Source organism: Grammomys surdaster, unplaced genomic scaffold, assembly GCF_004785775.1.
Source record: "Grammomys surdaster isolate TR1022 unplaced genomic scaffold, NIH_TR_1.0 139, whole genome shotgun sequence".
NCBI lineage: Eukaryota > Metazoa > Chordata > Mammalia > Rodentia > Muridae > Grammomys > Grammomys surdaster.
The window spans coordinates 4,716,290-4,741,015 of NW_021604597.1; the positions used below are offsets into that span (position 1 = coordinate 4,716,290).

Below are 24,726 nucleotides of genomic sequence, written 5' to 3' on the forward strand. Positions count from 1 at the left end.
TTCTTTTGTCTGTTTATTTATCTCAGATTGTTATCTTTTGACCAATTTAATAATAACTATTCTGATTTGAAAAAAATGGCATCTCATTTTGGTTTTGATTTACATTTTCATGATAAGTCGTGACACTGGACTTTATTTCATGTGCCCATTGACCATTTGGGTTTCATCTTCTGAGAAATGTCTATTCAGATCATTGGCCCACTTTAGAAATTGAGTTACTTGGCTTTTGCTGCTAAGTTTTATAGTTGAAGGAAGACACTTTGAAAATTGAATCAATGAAAATATTTTTAAATACAATTACCATAAAAAACATTTCAAGTAAGATAGATAATTTTCACTCACATTATTATGATGCCACTTCTGATACAACTGTTCTTTGTATGTAAGAATCCAAGTATTTATTTTGTACATTTATATAGATGAGTTGACCCTTTATATGGGAGAAAGGGGTGGGAAGAGAGGTGAGGAGGGAGGGACAGAGACAAAGAGGGAGGGAAGAGAGAATACTAATCCCCTTTGAGGCATGTTCCAAGTTTAACCCCTTGTAAACCTCATCTCACACAGACTCTGTAACCCCTTCAATGTTACCACATTGGTAACATCTTTTGAGATTCTTTTGAGGAACATTGAGGATCCAGATGACAGCATAGCCCTTGAAACCAAGACTGTACATAGTATGACTACAACTAGTATATTATGCCACTTTCTACTTGTACTATTTAAAGCAAGCTACTCAATATCTCAAATACATTTTCCAAAAAAATAGTAACAATCATGAAAGTTAATAGAATGTTTTAAAGATGCAAGGAGCTAATAGAAACATTAAATATTTGCTTTGACTCTGTTTAATGTCCTAGTTTGGCTCCTAACGCTGTGATAAACACAAAACAAAAATGAACGCAGCATGTAGAGGAAAGGGTGTGTTTCCTCTTGTGGCTCATAGCCCATCATGAAAGGAAGTTCAGGCAGGTACTTGGAGGCAGGAACAGACGCAGAAACCATGCAGGAGTGCCGCTTACTGGCTTGCTCTCCAAAGCTTGCTCAAATTGCTTTCTTATACAACCTGGGACCACCAGCACAGAGGGTGCAGCACCCACAGTGGACTGTATCATCCCATATCAGCCATTAAAAAAAAATATCCCTCACAGACTAGCCTTGAGGCCAATCTAATGAAGGAAATCCTTCAACTGATATTTGCCTATTTCCTGATGACTTTCACTGTTGTCAAGCTGACATAAACTAGCCAGCGTGTTTATACAAAGTAGCAGCATTACAAAACACACTTCACTTCCCTCTTTGCTGATGAGGTTTGATCGAGAGTCCTTTCATGCTTTGATGTTTTTTATACCTAATAGGATGGCTGCTTTTAAAACAGAAGAGTTTGTTGATCTCCAGGACACATTTTAAATTTTATGTTCACTTCATTGGGATTGGTTTGTTCCTACTTAAAAATGGGGTTAAAACCCACTCTATTTCTGCATGCAAAGCTTGTCTCTCATGTTTAGCGTCAGTCATTTGACTCTTGACTATACAATTTGAATATTTTCAACAATCAAAATTATTATGAAGACAAACAATTGTTTTCACAGCCATGGTAGAGTTTTTACATCATTTCAATAAACAGTTTTGGCTGTATGACTTCATTCCCTATCAGTTAACAGAGGACAAGGACTGCTGCTTCTGCCTTATGAAGGATGTCACCCTCTCAAACAATGCTGTCTGTGACATTCTTCAGTTTTGCAGCAGGGCTCTGCAGTCAGCTGAATCCTAGTTGTTTGTTCTAGAATTACCTATTAGGAAAGAAATCCTTATGCCTTTCTCTTGTCTTTTTTCCTACTTTATTAGCATATGTGTACAAGGGGAAATTTTTTCATCTTGTAAAATACTCATTAAAATTAATACATTTTTTTCCTGTTTAATCTCTTATGACAGATGTGCTAGTCAGATTTCATTACTATATCAATACCTGAGACAATCAACTTATAAAAGGAAAAGGTTCACAGTTTGAGGGTCACGTGGCACTTCTGTAATATGCTGAGGAATGCATGGTGGAGCAAACAAGCCACCTGTAAGTGGAAAGAAAGGAACAAGGACGCGACCAGGGTCCCTCATCCTCCTCAATGGCATCTCCCTAAATGATGCAATCACATCTGAAAGATTTGTCATCTCCCATTAACATCAAGCTGGAGGTCATGGTCTAGCCAATGAGTCTTAGGAGGACATTCTGGATCATACTATGGCAGCAGACATTTTCATATTACATCCACCTAGAAGTTTTACTCGTGTTGATTGACAGTTTGGCTTTTATGAATATGCATGAACTTGTAATGGGCATGAAGATGAACTAGCATATTTTTCTATAGTCTAGGAACTTGTGACCCAATATTATGATTCAATCCATCATCGGCTCTTAACAGCCTGCCAAGTCTTCATGACTCGGGTCTGACATACTTAGGTTTCTTCTTCCTGTTGCCAAACCCTCAGCCCTATTCAGAATCCCATATTTCTACAGATGATTCATATTCTGCATCTTCCATGTCCTTAAACATATCTGACTCTTCTCCTGTGATTTTAGAGCTTCAGCTACGAAGAAATTCAGAGGACAGTGCTCCCTTCAGGATAGGAACCACATGGCATGTGATTTCACATCTACAAAAAAGAGTTCTCGGAAAAGTTACACTCATCAGAAAGGAAGGCTATAGGGAAAATTACATCACAGCAGGAGTATACTGAAACACAGTTACTTGATGGGGTGGGGAAATGAGCATGGTTAGCTTAGACACTGGGCTACCATCTTGGGCCTTTGGGATTCTGATGCTCACTTACCTCCTTTTAAGGGAACAATGGACATTGTTTGATTAATGTCTGTCTCATAACTGCCTAACTCTGTGGCTTGGTGGTTTCAACTTTCATCATTAATAAGCACATTAAAGACAGAATTTAACCATCTCTCAGCATCCAACACAGATTTCATAGATGAGTAACAAATGAAAAGTCAGAATTGCTAGAACTTACAGTAATTCTCAGGAAAGGGTTAAGCATTTATGGAATGATATTTTGGCGAGAATGTAGCAAAACTGAAAACCTAGTAGAATCACAAGTATGGTATGTAGGTCCATGGCATTGAGTACCAGACTACTGACAAATGGATACAAGATAGAGGCTTCATCTGTCAGATGTTAAGAACTCAAAACATTGTCTCCAGAAAATGGAGTAGTTGAGAATATTAATACATGGCATGACCAATTTTTCCTTTAAAAGATAATGTAGCAATGAACAAGTGAGATACAATACAAGGAAAAGCAGTTAGGGCATGTCACTATGTCACTGTAATAATCGAAGAAAGAGGGGAAATTGATTTGAGATTGAGAGATATAAGGAGGTGCTTGGTATTAGATACTGGGAAACTCGGTGCTCCATCCTCTCAAATCTGGAGGCATAAACAGAGGGGTCGAATGATGATAGAGTGAGGTTTTTGTCTGTAAATTTGAGGTCTCAAAACCAGAAAAATCGTCCTGTCAGTAGAGTGTGCAGTGGGACAAGAGGATGGGAAGTCTGAGTTAGACCTGAAGTCTGAGTTAGGATTAGCCCTAATATGCAAGAATGTGGGAGCTATGTGGGGAGAACTGGTGAATGAGAAGAGGCTGGGAAAGAAAATATCATTAAAGAGCAGGTGAGTCAGGGATTGAGTTTAAAAGATAAATCATAACTAATTTTATTTATTTGTAAATTTACTTCATATATTAGCACTGTATTTATATTATTTCTTCCCTCCTTGTCTTTATTCCAACTCCTCCTGTATCCCCATACTTTATTTCAAAATCATGACCTTTTCTTTAATGATTTTGTCTCTCACACACCACACACACACACACACACACACACCGTATACATATACACACGCACGCACTCACATAAACACCCTGCTGAGTCCATTTGCTGCTGCTCATATATACTTGTACATAGGGCTTGCCACTTGGGATCAGATAACCTATCAGGGCTCCTCCCTGGAGAAGACTGATCCTCCTTGTTTCAGCAGCCATTGGCTGCTTGTAGCTCTTCTAGGCATGGGACCATGAGATTTTCCCATCCACATTGGTAGGTCAGTTGGTATTTTCATTGTACAGGTCTTGTTTAGGTGATCAGGTAGATGAAATATCATGAATGCAGCTTCTCTATCATGATAGAAGACACTGTCTAACAGCACGTGCCCTGGTCTTCTCGCACTTACAGTCTTTACACTCTATCTTCTAAGATGTTTCTAGAGCCTTGATTTAGAGGTCTTTTCTTTAGTGATTCTATTTCTTTGTTAAATCCTTCTCACATCTTGAATTGTCTTCATTATTTTATTCAACTGTTTGTGTTTTCACAGTCTTCATGGAGGCATCTATTCATATCCTCTTTCAGATCCTTGAACATACTTATAATTGCTATTTTGAAATCCTTGTCTTGCAATTGACCTAAACTGATATTCTTGGGGCAAGTTAACATAGGGTTGCTAGCTGCGGGTGGACACATACTGTCCTAGGTGTTGGTGCTTGTGTTTTGTGCTGGGATCTAGTCATCTGCAGTTCTGATGTTTGTAGTGTTCTCAGTGTAGATATCTGGTTTCACCTTTGCTGGGTGTGTGTTCAATTCTTTAGTGTCTATTACTCAACTCTGACAGGTTGTGAACCAACCAGAAGAATGATGGCTTGTTTTTTAGTGTTAGGATCACTCTGGGTCTTAGGGCTCAGACTCTGATTGCTTCAATATTTGAAGTTCTGTTTAGAATTCTGGTTTCAGATTCCAACCAGTGCTGGTGGGTACAATGTAAACAATGTAGACTAGAGTTGGGGAAGGGGGCTGACTCTGGAGGTCTCTTAAATGACTTTGGTCCTGTCTTAGTCATGTTATATTGCTGTAAGGAGACACCGTGACCCCAGAAACTCTTAAAAACAATTCATTGAGGCATTGCTTGGAGCTTCAGAGGTTTAGCCCTTTATCACCATGTGAGAAGCATGGCAGACACAGTGCTGGAGAAGGAGTTGAGAGCTACATTCTAATTTGCTTACTGGCAGAGAGAGAGAAAGAGGGAGAGAGAGAGAGGGAGACAGAGACAGAGAGACAGAGACTGACTCTGGGTCTAAGTTGGGCTTTTGAAATTGCAGAGTCCTCCCCAAGTGACACACTTCCACCAACAAGCCAATAGCCAATACATCCTAATCCTTTTAAATACTGTCACTCCCTGGTGACCAAGCATTAAAATTTATGAGCCTGTGAAGGACATTTTCATTCAAACAAAAACAGGTCGTCCTCCACAAAAGGAGGCAGAGGAAGACTAGAGATACTCTGGCTACGAATGGCAGCCCATCTGAAGGAGATGGAGGAGGTTGGGAGGAGGCTGGACTAAGAGATCCCTAGGAAGAACAGAGTGGGTGAGGGAAGGAGGACACTGGTGGCCTACCTGGATCCTAGCAAAAAGTGGTAGCTGTGGGTCCCTGTAGGTTGTTAGGGACTTACAAAACAATGGAGGTGGGCTTGGAGAAGTGGTTGAGGTGGGTGTCAAGGAAAAGTTAGAGGGACCCTGGATCCACACCACTAGGAAGCTGAGGCTCAAGGAGATGGTCGTGGGCTAGAAGGAAGAACTGGAGCTGAAGTTACAATTTCAAATTAACATGTTAATACCCAACAATAGATTTAGAAAATATGCCCATTGGACAAATACTTTATTCTCTTTGGATTTATTTTTTTTACTCTTCGGATTTAAAGAGCACTGTGGTTTGCAAAGCTTTTTAATTGCTTTGATACAATTGCTTATTTACTCAGCTTATCTGTTTGCTTTCTGCTTTTAGACAGTCTCACTGTGCAGCCCAGGCTAACCTTGAACTCACCAAAGAGCTTACACTGCCCTCCCTCCAACTCACAACCCACTCCCTGAGTCTTGGGTATGGATTACAGGTGCACACTGCCACACCTATTTAGAAGCCTAAGACAGTGTGTTTGTGTAAAATGGGAGGAGACTTTTAAGGCAAAACAAAACTTTAAAAAATGAGCTCAAGTACTCATTGCTTACAGTTTATGTCTTTATTTGTTCTTTGACAGGAAGCAAGGTGTCTGGATCATCAAACAGACAAATTATTGATTTACATTGTGATCTTAGCATCATCCCCCATGTCCCAATTCCCCAATGGGGGATGTGATGAGAGCCAGATGTGCCCAGTGCACAAGGGGGATTATACCACAGGAAAGAAAATTGGAAATTATGATTCTCAGAATTTACAGGATGCAGCTGAGCTAGTTGCCTGTCTTCCCCCTGGGGAGAGAAAGACTTTAAGTTTCTTAAGAAAATAAATATTCTCTGGAGAACAAGGTCCCTGGCTTTATTATCCAGAGAATGGAAGTAGATGGCTCCTGGGAAGATATCTGTAAGTCTCCCAGGAGCCTTAGTAACTTTTAATGGTAGTTTGCCATTACGACACCATTAAACCCAATAATATTGCTCAAAAGCCCTGAGTGTATGTAGCTATGTAACTGTGATGATGTCTGTACAGCATCATTCCATAACAGCCACCAGACATACTGGACTCTGAATCCAGTGTAGATTCTTATATTAGAGCAAAAGTAAAGCCTTGTGCTTTCAAAGATTATCCATTATAATTCTTTCAATCACAGCAAAGATCACTCACTAAGAATGGTTCTGTGTATATCAGTTCCTGGGTAGAAATAGACTCTGTTATAGTATGATGATGACTACCTCTGTATCAGGTCATCTCTAACTGGTACAAAACTGCTAATGAGGCATAGCGGCTCCTCTAGACTCTGAACGCTTTGACAGCATAGAGACCCAGTCCATTTCTCATCTCTTGCCCTCTATTCCTGCAATAGTTCATGTTAATCTCCCTAAATGTTTCTGTTATAATTAGATGTATCAGTCTGTGTCCTGGTCTAAGAGGATGTTATGGGTACAAATATTCCTTAAGCACTCACTGTACAGTGTGTCTTATTGAACATTTTTGAGAAGTTTAAACAGTGCTTACATTGTTAGCAATATACTTCCCCTTTTGTACTGTATATAGTCAGTTATTCAAGCACATTGACTAGAATTTTAAAAGATACTCATCTATTCTTGTTCAGACTTGATTATTTTGTAATGTCACTCAAGCAAGAGTCTAAAAGTTGAACCCAATCAGTTGAATAAGAGGAGAAGGTATGTTCTTTGCATAAAGACAGAAACTATGAGGTAGCAGACAAGAAATAATTGATTCATGTGCTAACATTTTAACACACTGACATAAACAAAATAAGAAGGATGGGCCTCTACAGCCACATGGATTAAAGCTCATGAATTATAAATTAATGAATTTCCATCTTTGTATGACTTACTCTGACTGCTGCCATCTTACAGCATACACCTTCCAAAGAGTGGCTGAGGTGGACCCTAGAAAGTTCTGCAGAGCTGAATTTGATTCTGTCAGCATGTGTGCTTACTTCACCTTCATTTCTGTTTCTTCAGTACAGTGCTCTGAACCCACGGGAATCATGGGACATGTGGCACCCCACCCTGGTGGCAGAGGCTCTATTTGCTATCGCAAACATCTTCAGTTCCCTCCGCCTGATCTCTCTGTTTACTGCCAACTCTCACCTGGGGCCTCTGCAGATATCTCTGGGAAGAATGCTTCTGGACATCCTAAAGTTCTTATTCATCTACTGCCTTGTGCTGCTAGCTTTTGCTAATGGCCTAAATCAACTGTACTTCTACTATGAGGAAACAAAGGGGTTAAGCTGCAAAGGCATACGGTGCGAGAAACAAAACAACGCATTTTCCACGTAAGTCAGATGGGCATTGCTCCTGGTAATGTTGGGCAGACCTGAGAGTGTATGATGTCACAAGTGTGAAAAATTCACCACAAGAATTTCAAAGGAAATGGAGAATTAAAGCTATGAATAATACAGGAAATGGAATTAACACAGCTCTGAATAGAAATGTAGACCTCTGGCATTAAGAAAAAAAATACTGGGCACATTTATTTCAAGTTTTAGTAAATGGTCTTTTCTTTTGAATGGCCTCATGAAAAGGAAAGGGGTTTATATGTAATTCATATATATATATATATATATATATATATATATATATATATATGTATTCATGATATATATTATGAATATATATTCATATATATGAATTCATACATATATATGAATTCATAAATATATATATATGAATTCATACATAGGGAAAATGTGGAATTCAAAAAGGAAACCTATGTACTATTGACATCTTATAAGTATTCACACGCACTCAATCTTGTTGGGAAATCCAAATGCTTTTCTGTATTTCCACATGGCCCTTCATATGTTTCTTTTCATTTTTAGTGCAGTATAAAAAAACATGAGCATGTAAAAACATTTTCCAAAATGAATAATCAAATCCACCCGTTATTATTGCCTAGGTAAAATTTCCTGTATGCTTTCATGAGGATGAACAGTTATCCACAGACACTGTCAACTTCTGGTGACTTTCATAAGCAAGACTGATGGCAGCTTGTGCTCATGACACCACCTCAGAGGCTTTCTGCCTGGGTCCATTTCCTTCCCACTGTGAAAAATAAAAGTCTAGTAGGTTAAGAAGCTGGGTGACTTCTCCGTACACAGTAATCACAGTTGAACACATGCTTGTCTTGTCACCTTAGTAACCTTCCCAGTGAATCCTCATAGAATTTTTATACACTACAAAAGAGTAATTTTCTATCTGGAAAAAAAGCAGACATTTCACATAATCTAAATCATCCATAGCTAAAATGCTCTAGTTGGTTTAATCCTGCATCTGTTTGTTTCTATCCTGATATTTAAAACTCCATTTTAATTAACCAGCATCTGTTTATTTACACAGTTAATCTCACCCTTTTACATTTGATATAAACTAGCAGTCATAAGAAACCATGCAATCCTGATACCATATGTCTCATCTCAATTGTCCTCAGGTCTACTCCTTGGCCTTCAATAGCTCTCTCTGACCTTGTGCTGCAGGGAGGTGGTGGTACCTCCTTCAGGGGCATCTTTGCTTGCTAGGACCTTACATGGTATCTTGGCTCAGATGGCTGTAATTATTTTACAAGTGTGTGTGTGTGTGTGTGTGTGTGTGTGTGTGTGTTTGTGTTTTGCTTTTTGTTTTTTCTTGTGAATTGGTCAAAGGCGATGAGAGCATAATGCAATAAGTACCAGAACTACCACCCTTTCTCTATGCCTCGCATAATCTTTCTGGAGGTTGTCTGGTGGCTGATTGTGTCTGTGGCTTTCTGACAGAGTGCACTATCCCGAGCACCACCTCTCTTAAAACTTTTGCTGGGTTGTAGTGTATATCCCATTACAAGCTATTTGCCGAGTCCTCCTCCTGTGTGGTTGCTGCATCCTTCCCATGTGCTGTATTCCTGAAGGATCTTCTACACAGCACCTACAACTGAGTCACCTCCCTCTCTCATCCTTTGTAAGTTAATGGGAAAGATCTTATTCACAGCCCAGCCCTTCTCTCTTGCCTGATTCCTCTAATGAGCTACTCTAACACTGTCCTGGTTTATGACACCCTAAAATTTCAAGGCAATCTTTTGTTCCTAATATTGTTTTATTAGTAAATAATTGAATATAACATCAGACCAAAAACATTATAGTTTAGATGTCCAATATAAATTATATAATGTAAATCTAGTCTCCAAATAAATGATTGTTTTAACTTAAGTATGGTTTTAGTTTATCTGTGCCCATGATTTCTTTCATGACTTGAAAGGCAATAGATAATTGTATACCTCAGATATTGTGGGACTAAGTCATCTGACAGCCTCCCCCAAAGATGTTTCATCTAAATTATTTTCCTGTAAATGACAATTATGTTTTCTCAATGATATTAAAAGATAAATAATACAACTAACTCTGATATTATTAAATAGGCTGTATGAGGCTTAAGCTTATCCTTAGCGGAGTCTGCTTTTATGTAGCAGATGTCTGTCACTGTAAGAGGGACATATGGTGATACTTGGTGCCTCTTGTTATCTATCTACAGTTGATCTCTGCTTTCTTTCACATTCAGTCTTTCTCCCACAAAAGTTTTCATCTTTTTATTATCCATTGTTTCAGAGATCATATTCCAAATGGCATTAAAATGAATTCATACAAAGTGCCTAACAGTGTCTGTGCTATCATCAGAGGTCCCAAAAGACAGTAGCAAATCTGAAGCAGTATTATTTTGGGTAGAGTGCCAGTTCTCATTTGTTTCATTAACTTCTTACCCTTCTCCTCCAGACTGCAGTTGTCTGTCTCCTTTCTTTCATCAGTGTTACCCTGTATGAACTTGTTTCTCCACCTCTTGGTCATTCTTCATTAGCTCCTGCTTCTAAGACTTCACCAAAATTACTAAAGAAATTCTGACCACTGGTAGGACATTCTGACCACTGGTTCTAATCAATGTTTATCATCTTATGTCATACTTGCTGTGACTCCTGAAGTAAAATTCCAATCGTTGGCAGCTCAACAATCTCTTTCCAGAATTTCACTCCCTTATTCTCAGCTCTCTTTTCCAGTTTTGTCATAATCTACCCACTCAGAGATCAAGTGAAACAGAAACCTGGGTTTAGCCCTGTGCCTCCCTCCTCCCATCATACGGCCTTTGTTAAATTCCCACAGTCAGCATCATTATCTAGTCAATATTTTCCCTTGTTCACTGTCCAGGACTAAGTGTACGTCCTCTGGCCACTGAGTTTGTCCTGTCTGTCTGTCTGTCTGTCTGTCTGATTCCTTCTCAGGAAAGGTATTTCTAGACCAAGATTAGAGGCTCCACCATTTAAAGTACCCAAATGATTTCCTGCCTCTTACCAGATTCACCTCTGGCCTTTGCTGGACCATCTTGGTCCTTCAGTGATCTGGCCTTTGCCTCTTTTAAGTTTTGTTTCCAGGATCCTAACATTATTTTAAGATTTTCTGACAAATTGGTTCTGAATCCTCAGTGTATTATTTTCTTTTTCCATCCCAGTGCCCCCTATTTTGCCTTCACATTTCTCAAATTTTCATTCTTCTCAGACATGCTTTTTCTAACACATACCCCAGATGTACCCACTCTGCACTCTCAGTGAGTATAGAATGTGCCTTGTGTCTCATACAAGTCTGCACTTGTTATCAGCAAATCAGCAAATCAGTGACATGGAAAAAACTGCATGTCACTAAAAGACACCAACTATTTGGTGTCTGAAGTAATTTTATGCATAAGTTTAGCTAATTGTCCCCTGTAAAGGGACTCTCCTGTGAAGAGGGGGACCATGAGCTTCAGCACAGTTCTGATTAAGCGAAGCTCATTTGTATGTGTTGGAGTTGGAGCCAAAGTCCTAATGTCTTCGGCTGGCTAGCTAAGGTCGTACTTTATGTATTTTAATGTGACCTTGTTGAGGCAGACAACAAACAGTAAATGTTGAGTCGGGTCTCAGCACGAGTCTGCTTGCTCGTCATTTCAGTCTCCTAGGACAAAAGGGAATTTCAGCTCAGAACACTATACTGTTTTTTACTTTATTTTGTTTCTCTAGCTCTCAACATTTAGGTGAGAAGGATCATGGTCATTTTTAAAAAATAACAACTATAATACCTTCAAAGGGGAATGAATAAAATGCTATTTTGATAAAAACAAAACTCTGACCCATATAAAGTGGGTCTTGAGTCTAGAGATCACCACAGATTTTGTGGCATGTCAGTTAATTAGGTTGTGGCATTACCTTGGGAAATTAATGAGCATTTCCTAAAACCATCAATTTTTTTCACTAACACAATGTGGAAAATCTCAGCCACATTAAGGGCCTCTGAGATGTGATTCAGCTAACAACTCCTAAATTTATGGACAGCTTGGGTCTCTGTGGATTTGAGAGTCAGTAATGATTAAAATATTCCTAGAAGCAATGGCTTTGAAATATTAACCTACATAAAAGTCTAACAAAGAAACAACTCATTCAGGGATACCTTAATACCAGGAGCTTAGTTCACTCAAGGAGCAGATATATTTTAGCTACGCAAAATGTCCTATAAATCTCCCCACTGTTTCATCCCACTAAATAAAGGGAAAGGAAAAAAGAAAATTCTGTAGTTGGTCACAAAATGTCTTTTTGCATTTCCCATGCTGAATCCTAATTTTTAAAATGCCTGTAGACATTTGCTAAATGACTGATGAACATTCTCTGAAAAAATTAGTTCTTTCAGACAGAAGCAAATGGAGACTTTCAACCATGGCTGCCTTTTAATCTGCATGGTTGCTTTTATGGGAATGCTTGAGGAGGTGGCCATAATAAAAAGGCGCTTGTCATGTCATTGCTGTGTAACTTTGTCTTTTCTTTCCTGTGTGGTTCATGTATGTATGTATGTATGTATGTATGTATGTATGTATGTATGTATGTGGTTACACATGTGTATGTGTGTGCATATGAAAGACAGAGGTTGAAGACTGGTGTCTCCCTACATCATTAGCTAGCTTGGCCACTTGCTGCAGGCATCTCCTGTCTCCATCCCCTAAAGACTGGGATTTATAGGCAAGAGCCAAACCTGCCCAGCTTTTGTGTGGGTGCCCTAGATCCGGACTCCAGGCAGTGGTTTACATAGCAAGTGCTTTAACTACTGAATCAAATCTCAGCTGCCTCGTGCAAAACTTGCTGAGATGCTCACTCATGTCAGGACAAACATATCTGGATTATCATTATATATTCCTATTAATAGCCATCACTGTTGGGAAAGAAAGGATGCAGTAAATCATATTAAGTTCAAAGGAGGCCTGAGAGTTACTAAACTTAAGGAATTCGAATCTTGCACCGAATGAAGCTGTTTTTATGAACTTTTCTAGAGTTGGTGAGTACAGTTGAGTCTCCATGACAATTTGGGGACCCATCTGGACTTTCCCATATGAATTCATCTTCACCTTCTCATGCGGTATGCTTCCTTCTGGCTAAGTGTGATCAAAGCAGCACCTTTATCATAGTTATCTATTGTATCATTTAACCTTTCTAATATGTAAAGAAAAATTAGATGTCGGCTCCTAGAATCAGCTTTTCAACTGATTGAAATATGAAGCTGTCATTTGTAAAAAGCAATAGATTTGTAGAAATAAGGTCTAAATGGCAGTTGAGAGATATTTAGTTAAACTTCTTTGATCATCAGGGCCAGAAGTGAATTGTGTCAGTAACAGGCATTCTGCTGTAAGATGTACAGAACTGAGCCCTCAGGTCCTCTGAGCAAGGAGGATAAGCCCAGCTTTAGGAAGAGAGTTAATGCAGCAGGTCCAGGAGGGTTCTGGCCTCATCTGCCTCAGCATGATGCAGTGTCTCCCTATATAGTCTCCTTTCTTATCCTGTGGTTTATTCATCCTTTGTTGTCTGCATCTTGGTATATATCATGGCAAACCTCTCATACCGTGTTCCCAATGAGCCTCATAAACTCTTTTTCAGGCTCTTCGGGCACTTACATCATCTTAGTATTTCCACCAGAGAGGAAGACTGGTCATATTCCACATAGGTCATTAGCCTCATGAATCTGTCTTCCTGGGTCATCTGACCATAGCTGATCTCGTATTCACAGTGTGGGCAGCTCAGAAAGGGCTCAGGAGCTATGCAGCCAGAATGTGGTTGACTTGCTCTCTGAATGGGATTCCAGTCTAGACCTGGTCTTTCTAAAAACTGAAATACCATCTCCTCACACTCCATGACAGGCACCCCAAGGGTTTTTTCTAATAAAATGTTAATAGAGTCTTATTTTAAACATGTCTAAGAGTCTAAAACCTCTACCATTGTCTTACTATGCCATGTTAATGTGTGACACAAAACATGAAAACAAAGAATTCTTAATTTGAGCTCAAGTGACTTTGAGACTATTATGTTTTCTCATGTTAAAATAAAGGAAATTTCCCTTTTAATAAAACAACCAGAATTCACTTGTTAACCTGAGTGAGTAAAATATGCCTTGAAATTAAAATAAATTATAGTATGTAAGCACTCTGACACTATCTGTTGTCCAATGCAGTATACTATGTAAAGGTCCAGTTATAAATGTAAAAAAATCTGAAGAACAAATATAATTGTTTTAATCTTTTCATAACTAAGAGTGAGCCAGAAAAAGCATGACTCCTATCATCAGGTAGTAAGCTTTAGAATTTACTATCCTTCAGAGATGGAAGACAGAACTCAACAAGCTGTCTATGAACAAATAGTAAATATTTTAGACACTGTGAGTCAATTATTCTATGATCCAATTGTGTATTTCTGCCAGCATGGCCAGCACAAAATAAACCATAGACAATACAAAAGTAAGCAAGGGTGACTGGGTCTCATAAAGATGCTAAGATAGAAACTTTACATAATCTCCATGTGACATGAATGTTATATTATTATCTCTGCATTTCCCTCCAATTATGTGAGAAATTATAAACTATTCTTTACCACAGCAATCATATATTTCCAGGGTCTGAATTCTCCTTTATCCATTTGCTCCAGAAAACAAAATGTAGATTTCAATTTTTGGATAGTTTAGTAAATAAAACAAAGGAGTATAATTTTTGTATCAGTTTGATAAAAATATTTTAAATTATTTTTTATTTCATAATTTTTGCTTTAAACTTGTCACATATATATGTACATACTTATAATATACTTTAGAAGATGATATTACTACTTTCATATTTTATTCCAGGTTATTTGAGACACTACAATCTCTGTTTTGGTCAATATTTGGACTCATCAATCTCTATGTTACCAATGTCAAAGCCCAGCATGAGTTCACTGAGTTTGTTGGGGCCACCATGTTTGGGACATATAATGTCATCTCTCTGGTTGTCCTACTGAACATGTTAATCGCTATGATGAATAATTCTTACCAACTAATTGCCGTAAGTTGACAATTTACTTTTAATTAAATATCCTTTCTGCATAAAGTTGTTATCACCTCTATTCTATCTTATCATCAGAAGAAATAAAGCTATAACTTGCTATTGATGAGAGAAAGATCAGAATTGTAAATGGTTTATTGGTGGTGTATGTAAACAGTAGTATAGAATAAATGGCTGTGTATTAATCCATTTTTATACACAGAGTAACAGGGAAAATTAAGCCAACCTATATTGCCAGGAAGCCACTACCATCAAATAATTTAGAATGAGATAGGTCATCTCTCAGTTTCCTATCAGGCTCAGAACATCTCTGTTCCTGTGATCTGCTGACTCAGCATAAACAAACCCACACCAGCTTGGAAAGATGAAAATAAATCCTAGAGATTAATCTGGTAAAGAAAGAATTTTTTTTCTTAAAGCCTAGAAAAAGCAGAGGCTGGAGAGATGTCTTAGCATTTCAGAGCACTGGCTGTTCTTCTACAGGTCCCCAGTTCGATTCCCAGCACCCACATGGAGCTAACGCCAGTCTGTAACTCCACTCCCAGGGCATCCAATGTCCATTTCTGACTTAAGCTGGCACCAGGCACACATATGATGCACAGACCCATGAAACTGATTTTCTAAAAGCTTAGTAAATACAACAAACATAGAAATGATCTTGAATTCTGTAGACCAATATGTGACATGATATATATTATTTAAAATCCTGACTTGCAAACAACATAGCATTATTTATTCATGATCTTACAAATTCTGCCTAGGCATAGTTGCTTAAATCTATAATCCCAGCAGTTAGAAGGCTGAAGTGGACAGACCATTTTGAATTCAAGGCTAGCCTGAGCTACATAATATGTTCCAGGCTAGCCTAGGCTAAAACATGAGATACTGTGTCACAAAGCACAAAATCAATAAGCAAAGTGTCTTACTGACTGATTATGATTGTGTAAATGCTCTTTACTAAGGACTGTTATGGAAACATTGCAGCAATGAAGGTGGGGTCTTTGTCCATGTAAAACTTTGAACTTACAAACTAGTGGTCTAAGTCTACAGAGAACAGCTATATTACAAATTGAAATTCATCATGGCACAAAACATGTATGAGAAGTTGTTCATAGTCACACCTTAGTGTACAGCATAACTAGATGCTGTCCATTTTTTATCTCATGTAGCAGCGGCTATGGTGTGCCCTTGAGTCTGTAACTGCTGAACTGCTACTGTGATCTCTGTTAAGCAGCACTCTGAATTTTAGTTCAATTTTGTTCACAGAGGTAAATTTTTCTCCCACCTCTCACTGATGAAAGAAACGTGCAGGACATGAGAATATGACATTTGTGTGTTTGAATCACAGGCTATATGTAAGAATCCTTCTGGCTCTACTAGCCTGGGGATGAACACCAGAATTTTTGGCTACACAGAACCTTATGGAACATCCCAGAGCCTGAAGATTTTTTATTTACTTATCTATCTATCTATCTCTCTATCTCTATCTATCTATCTATCTATCTATCTATCTATCTATCTATCTATCTATCTACCTACCTATTTGTCTACCTACCTACCTATCTATCTATCTATCTATCTATCTACCTATCTATCTACCTACCTATCTAACTCTCTATTTATAGATAGACACCACATACATCCAGAGCACCAGAAAAGAAGAGAAACTCATCCATTGAGCTAGGTATAGATAGAGTGCCAACATTTTGGTCCCATAGAACAGTAGATACTCCAGCTTTGTCCAGAAGAAAACATTACTCAATAGTATTGTGACACCGACTCACTTTTTTTTTTAATGAATCTTGTTTTTCTAGGCAATGGATGGAAAGCAACCTTCTGATCTTACATTTTATGTAGCCCAAATGCTGAAACCATTGTAAGACAGATTGGCAGGCATCAGGACAGAGTTAGAGAACCCTCAGTGTCATGTGAGGGAAACTCCTTGGGATGTTTGCATAGCCAGCACTGAAGTCTGTGTCTCCCAGAATCACAGCACTGACTCTGTGAGATCTCTTTTGAGTTCCTGCCACCCACACCTCAGAGCCATAGGGTAAATTGGAAAATGTAGGGAGGTTAGCGCAAGCCTTAGCAAAAGACATCTACTTTTACATTGATCATAAATTTCTAATGCATCTACTGTAAATAGGTCATATCCGTGATTTCTTAAAAGTTCTTTGTCTCAAAATATATAATAAGAACAAAAGAAATTAGGAAATAACTACAATGCTGAGGAGAGAGAATAGAATCTGCTGTGAATGTGCCTCCGCTGGTTTCTCTGGGACGCATAACTTGAGCTGAGCAATGGGTACAAGGCCTGTAGTCTCCTGATTGTGCTGGACTAGTAGATGATATTTGGCGACCATCCTGGGACACAAATATCCTGATGAACAGCTCTTATACGATAATTGCACCCAGACTCGGTGCTGTGGTGGAGGCAGTATTATGGAGGCAACATTATATGTTGGTGGGATTTCTCTGTAAATTTCCACCAGTGGTCTGAAGGTGAGAGAGAGTTATCCATGTGGAAACATATCTGCTAAGACATTTCCTGAAGCAACAAATGCTCATCACTGAGCATCTGTGCACGGGGCATTCATCTAGGCATGTACAAAGCCTGGGCTAAGATATAAAGCCACGCCTCTGGCTGGCATCTAATGAGACTGAACCATGCAATTTCCAGAGCTAAAACTACAGCACTGCCTCCCAGTCATGACTAATCACCACAGATTCTTTAATACACAATTGTAGCTCTGTTTCCCTGGAGAGTGATGGACAGAATGATGGTGATGTATGCCCCTACTGGGTAAGCCGTTGTCTCTGGGAGTTAGCAGTGATTTTATAAGCCATCTAATTAATGCTCCAAGAATGACTCTGTGTCAGGTTCAGGCTCTGTCTGTGAGGTTTATATTACCTTGTGAATTATGAAGCCTGTCTGAAGTTGTCATTTTCTCTCCTTCAGGACCATGCAGATATAGAATGGAAATTTGCTCGAACAAAGCTTTGGATGAGCTACTTTGAAGAAGGAGGTACCCTACCTACACCGTTCAATGTCATCCCAAGTCCCAAGTCCCTGTGGTACCTGGTCAAATGGATATGGACACACTTATGTAAGAAAAAAATGAGAAGAAAGCCAGAAAGCTTTGGGACAATTGGGGTAAGGGCACATCCTATTAGTGTTACAAAAACTGTCCAGCATGTGTTTGCATAGAGTTGATTCTTTACTGAGTATGGGCAGATTTTTTTCTTTTATTTTTTATTGGATATTTTATTTACATTTCAGATGTTATCCCCTTACAGCATTCCCCCCACCCCGCCCAGGAACCCTCTATCCCATCGCCCCTCCTCCTGCTTCTCTGCAGATGTGCCCCTACATACCCCCCCACTCCCACCTCCCCACCTCCAAGTTTCCCCACACACAGTGTCCAGCCTTCATGGGACCAAGGATCTTCTCTCCCACCTATGCCCGACAGGGCCATCCTCCCTACATATACAGCTGGAGCCATGGATGCCTCCCTAAGTGCGCCCAGGCTGGTGGTTTAGACCCTGGGAGCTCTGGTTGGTTGGTATTGTTGCTCTCCTCATGGTGCCGCAAACCCTTTCAGCTCCTTCAGTCTTCTCTCTAACTCCCCCATTGGGAACCCCTTGATCAGTTCAGGGGTTAGCTGTGAGCATCTGCCTCTGAATATGTCAAACCCTGGCAGACCTCTAAGGACACAGCTCTATCAGGCTCCTGTCAGCCTGCACTTCCTGACATCCACATCAGCATCTACCTTTGGTGACTGCACATGGGATGGATACCAAGGTCTTATGACTTCCTGTCCTGACTGATTGCACACAGTGACATTTAACTATACATTGCTCATGTTCAACTCCCTGATAGAGTAGCTAGGACTCTTCCCTAGCCTGTTTTCTGAATGAAATACAACACTCACAACTCAGTGGGTTCCACCCTCTTCAAAGAGGCCTCCCCATTCTGTTAGCCTAGGCTTGGGGACACAGCCCACTCTCTCTGTACCCTGATTTCTAGCTTTTCTGCATTTGCAACAGTGACTTATCTGTGTCATAGATAATACACGTCCCTTTCTCCCTCTGAACTGTGGAGTCCATGAGGAAAGATGCATGCTGTAGTGTCTTCAAGTCCTAGTGTCTAGCACTGAATCCATTGTTTAGGATGATGCTGGCTGTTGGTTTGTCAGCTATCGCCTTTATAAGTCTTTATTGAGGTCTTTTCCTTTCAGTCCTATGGCTCCAGGACTTTTGTCAAAGACATGTTTGCATCTGTTGTAATGATCATGTGGAAGTTTTTAAGACATTTATTTGATCTTTTTTCTTTAACAAACTTGCATATGCTCAATTATCCCTATTTATCCAGGATAAATTCAACTTTATCATGGTGGGTAATCTTTTATATAGATGCCAAAACTTAGTATACACATATTGTTTTGAAAATGTTTTGCATTTGTGTTTATTGAGGACATTGGCCTATAGTTTTCTTTTTGTGTCTTTACCTGCTCTATCTATCTGGTATTACAATAACACAGGCTTCATATAAGGAGTTTGGAAGTGCAGTTGCTGTTTATTTTTTTCTTCTTTTTTTGGATAATTTAAGAAGTACTTGAAGATCTCCTTTGAAAGTCTAGTAGAATTCTGTTGTGAATCCATTTGGACCTGGGCTTTGCTTTTATTTTTGGTATTGTTTTGTCATTTTGATTTTAATCTAGAAGGCTTGTTATTACTCTTTCAATATTGTTATGGGTCTGTTTAAGTTGAAGAGCTCATGTTGGTGTTTTAAAGAACCTAGAGATTTACCTTTTTATTTTAGATTTTCTAACTTTATAACTTGATTTTAAAAATTTATTGGATTTTATAAATAAAATAAATATAGTAAGATAAAGCAACAGATAACACAGCTCCCCTTCACTTCCTCCTTCACACCACCCCTCCCCATACCCTCTTCCCTTCATCTCTCAGAAGGGGGAAGTCCTCCCTATGTATCAACTCAAGCTGGAAAATCAAGTCACTGAAGGACTAGGTGCATCTTTTCCCACTAAGACTAGACAAGGCAGCCCAGTTAGAGGAAAAGTATCCACAGGCAGGCAACAGCACCAGGGACAGCCTACACTCTAGTTGTTGGGAGACCTGCATGAAGACCAAGCTGCACATCTGTTCCATATGTGGCAGGGGGCCTAGGTCCAGCTCACATGCTCTTTAGTTTGTGTCCCCAAAACTCCAGGTTAGTTGATTCTGTTGGCCTTCAAACTAACTATTTTTAAAAATAAGGTTTTTTTTTTTAAAAAAGCAATACAAAGAATTGATAAATCTATTGATTGATTTCTGCTCTGGTTTTTACTATTTCTTCCCACTTCCTATGTACTAGATTTGGTTTGTTTATGCATTTTCAAATTCTTGAGTGTCATTATTAAGTGATTTACTTGTGCTTTTTCTGTTTTCTTAGAGCTATACATTTCCCTCTTAAGAGGGCTTTTAATGTATTTCAGAGGTTTTGATGTGTTTTCATTTCATTTTGGGAATATTTTATTTCTTCTTTGGCCCATGTATTATTTAGTAATATGTTTTATAATCTTCATGAGTTGGTGTGTTTACTAGAAGTTTATTTACTGTTGATTTTAAGCTTCATTGCATTGTGGTCAGAGAGGATAAGAATAATGACTTTAATTTTTTTGAGTTTTTTAATGTTGGTGTCCCAGGATATGGTCTAATTTTTTCCAGGAGCTTCCATGGACTGCAGAGTTGAAAGCATGTTCATTGGTGCTGGGGGATAATTATTCTGTAGATATCTCTTAAGTCCCATTTGATGTCTGCTGTCATTTAATTCTGAGTTACCCTGTTTAACTTCTACCTGTCCATTGGGGAAAGAGAAGTATTGAAACCATCTGCTATTACTAAGTTGGGGTTTATCTGCATCATGAAGTCCAGTAACATTTTTTTATGAGATTGGGTCCACCAAAGTTTGGTGCATACTTGTTTAGAATTGTAGTGCCATTTTGAGTAATCATACCCTTATTTGGAATGAAATGCTCTTATTTATTTCTTAAATTTTGAAATGTAAATTTTTTTCAAATATGAAGATAACATCTGCTTGCTTCCCTGATCCTATTTCCTTTCCTTGAAATATTTTTTTCAACCTTTTACATTAGTATAGTGCTTTTCCTTGAAAACAGAATTAGTTTCTTGTAGGCAAGAGAAAGATGGACTTGGATGATGATGGTGATGATGGTGATGATGGTGGTGATGATGGTGATGGTGGTGATGGTGATGATGTCTTTATCTGCATGTATGTATGTGCAGATGAGTGAAGGCACCTGCAGAGGTCAGAGGTATCAGATTCCCTGGAGTTGGAATTATACAGAGTTGTGAGTCACCTGACTGACAAGGATGCTAGAACCAAACTCTGGTGTTCTAGAAGAGCAGCAAATGCTCTTGATGCTTAACCATCTCTCCAATTCAAGATTTTGTTTCTTAATCCATTCTATTAACCTATGCCTTTTAATTATGTAATTGAAGCCATTAGTATTTAAAGTTATTATTGAATGGTGTGAATTGATGGCTGCCATTTTGAGTTTTCTTGCTGTTTGTGTTTAAAGTCTTATTTTGTGTTTCAATACTGGTGTCTAAATTTGTTTTCTTTCTATAGTCTCTTGTCTATGTTATTCTTCTCTTCAGTTCTAGGGCTGGTATGGTGGACATGGGTTTTTTTTTGTTTTTGTTTGTTTGTTTGTTTGTTTTTGTTTGCTTTTTTGTTTTTTTTTTGGGTTTTGTTATTGTTGTTTGGTTTAGATTGGGTTTTTTTTGTTTTGTTTTTTGTTTTGTTTTTTGTTTGCTATGTCCTGGGAAGTTAATTTGTCTTTCAACTATGGCAGATAATTTTTCTGGGCACAATAGTGTGGGCCCTTTTAGAACTTGAAGTGCACTGCTCCAGACTCTTCTGACTTTTAAAGTTTCCATTGGGAAACCAGCCATTTCCAATATACATACTTCCAATATACAGTGCCACAGAATATGCAATCTTCTTCCAAAAGAGAGGAAATTGAGAATAGTGAGGTAACACTGGACCAAAAAAAGACCTAAAAGCAGCACAGAAAACTCCAAACTCCCTATCTCCATGTCTGATGTCAAAATGCTTTCCAGATCTCCAACTCCTTTCAGCTTTGTTGACGGCAACACAAGTTCTCTCTTAGGCTGGTTCCACACTTGGCCTATAGCTTTCCTCAGGAAGTATTCCACAGCTCTGTATCTCCAGCATATTGGGATCTCCAATGAAATCCAGGATTCACCTTCACAGCTTCATACAAGAGAGGCCTCTATGCAAGGACACTCCTGACATACACTTAGGCTCAGTGGCTTTCCTTAGTCTAAAAGGGAGATTCCAAAATCCCTTTCTTGTATCCAAAGCTGCAAAGTTCTGCTGCTTTCTGGGGCTGGAACTTGGCCCCCTCATTCAAGTACAACTTTACCAGATTCTGTTTTCAGTAGTTTCCTTCACAGGGTAAGTTTTCCTTTACTTTTTACAACTTGTAAGCAGCATGTGTGGGGTCTTGCCCTGAGGTAACCACTTTATTTCATTTAGGATCAGGCTTTGCTTTAAACTTTTTTTTAATCTCCTTGAGAACTGGAATTATCTCCATTATACTTAGTGGTGATTCTTTTCCCCTCAAACTGTACATATTTTTTAGTTTTTCTTGTCCAGTTTGTTCTTTTTTTCATTATAGATTTCCATAAGACTGGCCACACTAATAATCATGAGAAACAGACCATACTAGGCTGTCTTGAAATCTCCTCTGCCAATGCCATTAATCCAAAACTCTTCAATTCAGCCTCAGGCGGACATTTTAGAAGAGGGCAAAATGGAGCTACATTTCTTGCCAAAATATCACAAGAACAATCTCTAGGTCACTTACTAATATTCTCTCTGAAGCCTTGTGATTAGGGCCATTATTGCCTACACTGCTCTCAGTACCACTGTCTTCCCTACTCCTGCTACTATGGCACATCAACCCTGCTTAGAGCATTCAACTGATTTCCTAATCTAAAATCCCAAAGTCCCCATTTCACCAACAGCAAGCATGGTTACAGCAATACTCTAGTTCCTGTTACCACCTTCTGTCTTAATACATAAAGGCCACACATGCAAATATATGAGTGTGTGGGACAATTACTACTCAAACCACCACAGGTCTTAGTATTCTGATAGCTTCTATTTGGACCATTGTACTAGTAAAGGCTTTGAATGTGGTTTTTCAGTTCCAGCTTCCTTTCAGCTTGAGTTCTCCTTAATATTTCTGTCTATTTACAGAATTCAGTTTTCAAATACTAAATTGACTTTGTCATTTCATTCAACTGTATGTCTATGTTTTCTTGAACATCACTTAGGCATTTATTGCTCTTCTCTTTAAGTTCATTGGAATGTTTGTTCTTGTCTTTTTAAATTTCTTTATCTCTTTCAAGTTTATGAGTGTTATTTTAAAATATGTGTCTTCTGTTATTTTAAAATCTGTGATCATCCAGGTTATTCTCATTACAGACCATTTCTAATAAGAGTCCTTGGTTGAGGTCAGGGAGATGCAGTCTTCTTGGAAGCCATTTCTATAGGAGTTTGGTTGACAGGTGGGACATCATGTCTTGGCCTTTCCCATTGTTTTGTTTTGCTATGTGACCCAAGCATGTGGATTTCTTTCTCTCTCATGTGTATAGTCTGAGAGTCTTGCCTGTGTCACATTTGGGCCAATATGGTAGCTGCATATCTTGAGGTGGCCTTGGGAGTCTGGAGATGGCATGGGTAGGATTAATCTAGTGGGAACTTACCAGGAAAAATGTGTAGAAGCTGTAAAACTAGAAACAGGGCCTGGATTGTGATACTGGCACTGGTAGGTAAAGGTCTTCCCTCTTGTTCTTGCCTACATACTCACACAGCTCATGATTAACTTTTATAGGCTTTCTCCTACAAAGAGTGCCATGGATTGTTCTTTCAACCCAGTATCAATTCTAATTCCAATGAGAAATTGACTGGTAGGGGAGAGTCGCTGCTCAAAAGAGGTGGTTTTGTTTGCTTCTATATACTATGACCTCTAAGCTTGAGGAATCACAGTTGGAGAATATACTTGACCTTACAAATCACAGCTAGATTAGGAAAATAGCATAGAAAATCTCTTAGTAACTTGCTATCTTTATCAGTGATAGTAAGAAGAAGTAGAATTCTTTTACTCCAAATGTTTAATTTGTCCCCTAAGCTGTGTTAAATTCAAATAATTTTTAAAATGTTGTAGAATGATGAATTGAACAGAAAAAGTCTTTCATGGATCAGTAAGTAGCAAAGGCATGTGTTGCACAGGCCAGTAGCTCAGCTAGAATTTGGGGTGTAGATTGAGGTATAAAGGTAGGGCCCCATTCTTGAAGGCATCTGTGGGAAAAGTACATCAGTAAAGACATTACAATAACATCTGCTAAACAAACTAATCAATACATTAATTGGTAATACAATTACCAATACAAAATGTATGTGGTAATACACAAGATGCTATACAAACAGTGCATACATTGTATATCAAGTATATGATAAATGGTTTCTGGGATGTGGACATTCAACTTACTACTTTCTGGATCAAAATTTATTTACTGTATTTACTGTATTTCAATGAGAATGAGGCTGGGTCACATTATGTAGCCCAGGCTAGCCTGGAACTCTTAGAGATGCACCTGCCTTTGCATCTTCAGTGCTAGGATTAAAATGCTGCACTACCACACCTGACTAAATTTCTAAGATTGTTTAAAATGGATCTTCAAGAGGAAAAGACAGCAATGACTATGTTACTTTAGTCAATATGGCTTAG

The 24,726-nt window shown here is 38.7% G+C and overlaps 1 protein-coding gene across 7 annotated transcripts in view; it reads left to right on the forward strand.

The window, feature by feature from the left end:
- Trpc4 (transient receptor potential cation channel subfamily C member 4) overlaps nt 1-24,726 on the forward strand; it is a 165,324-nt gene that overhangs the window by 128,209 nt on the left and 12,389 nt on the right. For 5 of the 7 annotated variants that reach the window (XM_028763575.1, XM_028763576.1, XM_028763580.1 and 2 more), the window contains 3 exons: nt 7,496-7,809; nt 14,683-14,878; nt 17,838-18,032. In XM_028763575.1, coding sequence (XP_028619408.1) covers nt 7,496-7,809; nt 14,683-14,878; nt 17,838-18,032 — 705 coding nt within the window. Of the gene's footprint in view, nt 1-7,495; nt 7,810-14,682; nt 14,879-17,837; nt 18,075-24,726 lie in introns of all 7 variants that reach the window. The other 2 variants (XM_028763574.1, XM_028763578.1) reach the window with 2 other exon arrangements.